At 39.0% G+C, this 6,000-nt stretch overlaps 1 protein-coding gene across 8 annotated transcripts in view; it reads right to left on the bottom strand.

Annotated features, from left to right (window-relative positions):
* Positions 1–967: 967 nt before the first annotated feature.
* Positions 968–6,000, bottom strand: part of cadm1a (cell adhesion molecule 1a) — a 462,812-nt gene continuing 457,779 nt past the window's right edge. For 7 of the 8 annotated variants that reach the window (XM_005161197.5, XM_021468894.2, XM_005161198.5 and 4 more), the window contains 2 exons: positions 5,456–5,584; positions 968–4,637 (listed from right to left, as the gene is read on the bottom strand). In XM_005161197.5, the coding sequence (XP_005161254.1) occupies positions 4,519–4,637; positions 5,456–5,584 (248 nt within the window). In that variant the 3' untranslated portion in view covers positions 968–4,518. 8 annotated transcript variants of the gene reach the window in all.

The raw sequence follows: 6,000 nt of genomic DNA, 5'->3' as shown, positions 1-6,000 counted from the left end.
ATCGCGATCCCATGCCAAACGTCACAACAAGAGGAAAAAATTGATGTCACAACAAAAATTGAAAGCCTGTCCTTATCTATTTACCGTTTAACATGTTTAAGTTTCTTCTGTTGAACACAAAGATTTTAGGAACAACCAGTAGCCATCTACTTTCAAGTCAACTTGAATTTTTTTTTTTCCAACATAGGCTCATTCTGAAAACGTATTGTGACAAAACAGTGAACGTAGTTTGTTCATTGTCTCATCGTGTACGTCAGAGGATTTGAGAAGCAGAGTGGAGTTGACAGTGATGAAGGGGCTCGAGTCGGTCGAAGAACAGTTGCAAAAAGCAGGTGGGACAAAACAAAATTTGCGGATTCGCAAAAGGAAAAACATAGCTCCTGGGATGTATATATATATATATATATATATATATATATATATATATTTATACACACACACACATTATCAGAATGAGCCTGGGTTGTATTTTCCTACGTACTATGACTATAAGTGACTGATTTCTAACAGTTTTCAAAATATCTTCTTTTGTGTTTAACAGAATCAAAAGTAAGTCATACAACCACTTGAAGGTCAGTGCATTTTCATTTTTTGTGCGCAGTTTCTTTAAATCCAAACAGATTTGTTTAGAACATATGCGCCACCATATTGAAGGCATTATGAAAAGATATTTTTAGGACCATCTGATGTAAGATATTCTTTGAACATTCAAGAAAAAATAACTGTATGGAAGATGGAGAATCTTCAACATTAACGTCACAAGCATCCTGTAAGATAAACGTAGCACATTTTCCTGATGAGATTCTGTCAGTTGTCAAATGGATTCAGTTCCTTGTGCTGTGCAAATCCCTGACGATAGCAAAATAGTTCTTTTCATTCACACTTCTGAAAGTTTGACTTCACCTTCAATGGACGAATAAGATTTTCAAGGCATGCGACACAGGAAATAACACCACAATACCAGCCGTTACTTTGAACATTAATATCTTTTCTTTTTTATTAAGACAAGAACTCTCCATTTTTTTTTGTAAAAATGTCTAATATGAACAAATACAAAATGTGTATGGGAATGTGGATATTTTTTTCTTCATTAATACACAGTAACATTGCCCAAGTACAGCAGAAAGACAAAAAAAAGAACCAACCTAAAAACAATGAATGATAAAAGTTCTCAAACAATCTGGAACCAGAACGAGAAACATGTCAACTTTGAATTCAGATTAGTACATTTTCCCCAACACTCTCTCATGGTATCTTGTAACTATTTTACTTTGTGTGTGTGTGTGTGTGTGTTTGTGTTAAACTGTATAATATAATTCATACGTGTTTGTATAATCTGCTTGTGCCCCTATGAGGGTTAATTTTAGGGGTGAACCTTCATGCTTCATTCAATTTCAAAACTCATAAAATAATTACGTTTCTCATGAGATTGAGTTGGTTTGTCCTTTCCTGTCCTCTCTGTGTGAAGTTGGACTTAAAAAAAGATAATACTTAACATTGTGTACCCTATGTACACATTTTACAGTGCACCAAATAAACAACAACAACAAAAACAAATACATAAAACATGTAGTTCAAATATAAAATTCACCATTTGATTTGAGATCCAGCTTGATCCTATTAGTAATTATTGTCTGATTTCTTAATCATGGGCTTTAACTTTGCATTCTTCCTGAGATGCAAATATACCGTTAATCGTACGTGAACCTGAGACAGGGCTTAAAACGAAACCGTCAAGATCAAATAAACGTTTCAATCAGTAACACTGTTGCACTATCAAACAAGGGGCATTACAAAAGTAATGAAAACAACAAACACAATGACCCGGTTCACATCTCAAAACAAGTAGTCGTATTTGGACACGTTCAACTTGACCTTTTTCGACTTGCTGTACAAGAGACAGACGACAAAAAGAGATCTGCGTCTTCCCATCCAAGTCCTCGAACGCCTAGTAGAGTGGATTAAACCACAGTAATCACATTTAAAACAGGTCTAACATAACAAGTTGAACAAAATGTACATCGGCCCAGTCTAAGTACCACAAAATTAGTATACTGATGTCATGTCTCTCACATACGCGAAAAGAGAAGGGATGTCTGAAATCCTGTTCAGAAGCTGCCAGACCAAAGCTAAATGATGCTCACTAGTTAAGCACAAGCCACACAACTGTATATCTCAACTGCAACGGTAACCATCAAGCTGCAAGACATTCCCTCGGATTTGTATTCTACATAAAAACAAACGTGTCCAAAGTGTTTCCCATGGTTAATGCACATACGCTAAAAGTGGATGCTCGTGTTGTTTCTTCTTTATAAATAAGAAAATAAAGCGAACAAGAGTGTGTTTTCCCCCTCAACCTCGCCGTTTTTACGTACACACTGAGGCTGATTTCAGCAGGGCTAAACTATGGCGTCTAAATTCACTTACACTACAGAGAGAGTCATGAGGAAATGAGAAGAAATACTTCTCTTTAGGAAAAGTACTGTAGACATCTTTAGCCACCTTACGTTACGTACCCTTGACGGGTGCTACGATTGTAGCTAGGCGAAATGTGTTCACAGGAGCGGAGAAAGCATGAGCGTGTTGTTTTTTTTGGTTAGCGTCATGTGTTGACAGCGATTGTAAATATAGGGGAAAATCCACATATGAGGCTAATTACATCAGTTGCCTAAAATATTTGGAATGTTATTAAAAGCTTTTCTGTCTTTTTTATTTATTTTACTGTCCTGGTAATAAAAAACTGCTTGTTTCACTCTCCATTCAAACGAACCTCATTTCAAGCCCAGCAATATTATGCGAAAGCAGGAACCCGGAGGAGCAACTCACAGCAATTATAAACAATAAAACACACATTGTTTACACTTTAAGAGAAAATTATTTCACTGTGATGCTTTTTTTTTTCCCCGCACCAGAGTCTGGGATATTTGGCCAGTCTATATTCAAATACTAATATCACTAGGATAAGCTAGCTGCGATTGCCACCGTTTCCTCTGAGGAAGAACAAACAGGCAATTAACTTGACAGGCAATCATATACCATTACACACTTGTTGGACTGCTTAACATCGATGTCACATCCTCACTGACTCGCCTACAAACGAGACACAAATGCAGATGTTTTTTTTTTCTTTCTTTTTTTGGCTGTTGAAATGTGTTTTAAGGTAGTAAAGTTATAGAAATCAAATCATTTCCACATCTTCCCTCTCTGTACAAACATGATGGTTGCTGCGCTTACCCCCTAACATAACCGACGCATAAAGCAAAAGAAATTTGACACAATTTTAGGTAGTTATTTACGTGTGCTAGAGGGTCACCTTCACCAGCCCTGTGTGGAAAACTACAGCATAAAACAAGAACAGAAAATGTAAGCCACAGCATTTAGACCTTTTTCAGTGATGGCGACTCTCATTTCGATATTATGGCATGTGCGAAAACGTTTCTGGATGAAAATGCTAACAAAACCAAAGACAACGTTATACTGAAATAATAAATACCTGCAAAGGCTTCCCTTACAGAAAAACCCAGCTTTACATATGCCATTACATAGTTAAATCAAATGTGAAATTTGAGGAACTCGTATGAAACACATCTGAGTATGTGTTCACAAATGGGTTTCACCTGAAAATATTCCAAAAATCACCAATTTCACATGATGCTAGCATGTGATCGGACATGTAATGCTCAAGTGGTTATTCTGCAAGGGATTCAGCGATAAGCCTCCATAAGTGCAGAGTAGCAGGAATCATCTGCACCAATGCTCTGTAGTGATGCTTCAAATGTACTGGCACATACTGTACAACTGGAAAAAAAATAGGTAAAGTAATTTCTACTGCAATGCTTGTCAGAATGAAACAGGTGCAACTTTCAGGATCAATTCTCATCAAACTGTTAAGGGAACAGGAAGGAAGGAAACTGCTTGTACTTCCCTTGATGCTGCTGAAGACCTGGGATTGAATGAATCATGTGACTTGGCCTGCTCTTAGTACAGAAGATGGAGATGCCCACAGTGTAGGGGAATGTATTGAGGTGTGCGTTCATGTACCTTCATAGGAAAGCCAAAAGATGTCTCATCAGAGATGAAGGTGTATGTGTGTTTTCGGGGAGGGGGGGTTTAGGGTCGCGTTGTAAATGATAGATGGCGTGTAAAGCATGACTAAGAAAAAAAAATTCAGAACAAGGCACAGAATTTTCTGCAAATGGTTTAAGAAACTAACGAAAAATACCAGCAGTTGGGGAGGTTGCTGTGTGGTGACACTTTCTACACTTATAACTGGCAACGTCTGGTATCCCGCCCCCCCCCAAAGCCCACCCCTGACCCCGCTGTATAACACAAATACCTACATCTTCTCAGCTGCCCGTGTAGCATTCTACGTCATTCAATCCCCAGGAAAGAAACTAAACCAACTGACAAATAAACCAAAACAAAAGAAAAATAAAGATCTCAGTTCCCCCATGCCCCACCCCCTCCCGCCAAAACCAAAACAAAAGCAAATATTAAGAACAACAGAGGCCTCAGGACTCAGATATAGTATTCTTTCTTCTCGTCCGAGTTGTTGTGGCCCCCTTCGGCGTTGATGATGGCCGTGTCGGCATCCGCCGCGTCGTCTGCCCCCTTGGCTTCGTGTGTGAAGTAGGTGCCTGTGTGGGATTCAGAGAAAATGTGTGTTGATAAAAGCAATATCTCCAGCACCTCGGGGCCTCTGATTGATGCAATTGCAAGGTTTTAAAAGAGATTAAAGAGCATCTGGAGCAGCTTCTCTAATTTAGAGTGAGGGTCGATTGCAGGGACTTTACCTGCCAACAAATAAGGCATTAATTTCACCGTGCTGCACTCGGTTGCGTTATACTGTCTTTCATGTGTCAGAACTACAGGTAAGACGTCCCCATGATGGAGACACTTTGATTACAGCGAGGCGAGGCAGATGAAACCTGACCCTCCAGATCGAGCGCTATTAGATAAAACAAACAAGAAAAGCAGCGAAAATCGAGCCTGACACGCACTTGCTAGAATAAACCTGTTATTTGTGTCTAATAATTCAGGAAATTTCCATAAAATCCTCTCCAGATTTGGGTTTAGTTTGACTTTGTGCTTTAGAATTAACCTTGGAAAGTGTTGCAAGGTGGTGGGAATAAGCGATCCACTTCAAACTTCATTTCCGAATGGGATTATTCCCATCCTTGCAGTCTGTGGCGTGATAATGAAGGCAGTAGCCCTGATGAAAAGCGGAGATGCTGTGCCCACTTTATATTACAGAAAACAACAGCACGGTACACTCAGAGGGATAGCGGCCTTAATGCGGTCGTAGCCACGGGCCAATTTAAAGCACCCGCAGAGCTTCGACGCCAGGATGGCTTCTTCGCCAATCCAGAATCTTATCCAAAATAATTAGAAAGTCTATTGACCTTGACAACACGTTGAAAGGAAGTCTGGGGGCTGGGGTGGGGGTCTGAATTACCTTTGTGTCTTGCAAAGTATCGGCCCAAAACGATGAGAAGACACAACATGGCGAAGACCACGACGGCCACCACACCTCCGATAAGGGCATGGTCCATTGATCTCTGTGTTTCTGCTCCTGCTTGGGAATCTGAGAAAAAAAGAGAGTCAAGAGATGCTGTGTTACTGATTGACAACAAACTTAAAAAAGAGATTGTTCACTCAAAAATCCAAATGCACTCTTCACTTGTTTAAACAATTGTAAGTTTCTTTTTCATAAACAAAAAAGACGATAAGAAGAACAGAAAAAAGAAGAAATTTAGAAAATATCTTTCCATTGATCTTTCCATAGTACTACTCATACATTGTAAAATCCAATAAGTTCAGGTAACTCAAACCATTCGAGGAAACCGATTGCAACAATGAGTACTGTGAACTTAATCCATTTGAGTAAACAACGTAAGTTGACCACAGTAAAACCCAATAAATGAAGAGAACTCAAACCAACTGAGTACTGTAAAACCCAATATTCATTCATTCATTCATTCATTCATTCATTCATTCATT

Source organism: Danio rerio, chromosome 21 (genome assembly GCF_049306965.1).
Source record: "Danio rerio strain Tuebingen ecotype United States chromosome 21, GRCz12tu, whole genome shotgun sequence".
Taxonomy (NCBI): domain Eukaryota; kingdom Metazoa; phylum Chordata; class Actinopteri; order Cypriniformes; family Danionidae; genus Danio; species Danio rerio.
The sequence above is the reverse complement of the archived record's forward strand: the minus strand, read 5'-3'. Positions and strand labels throughout refer to the sequence as shown.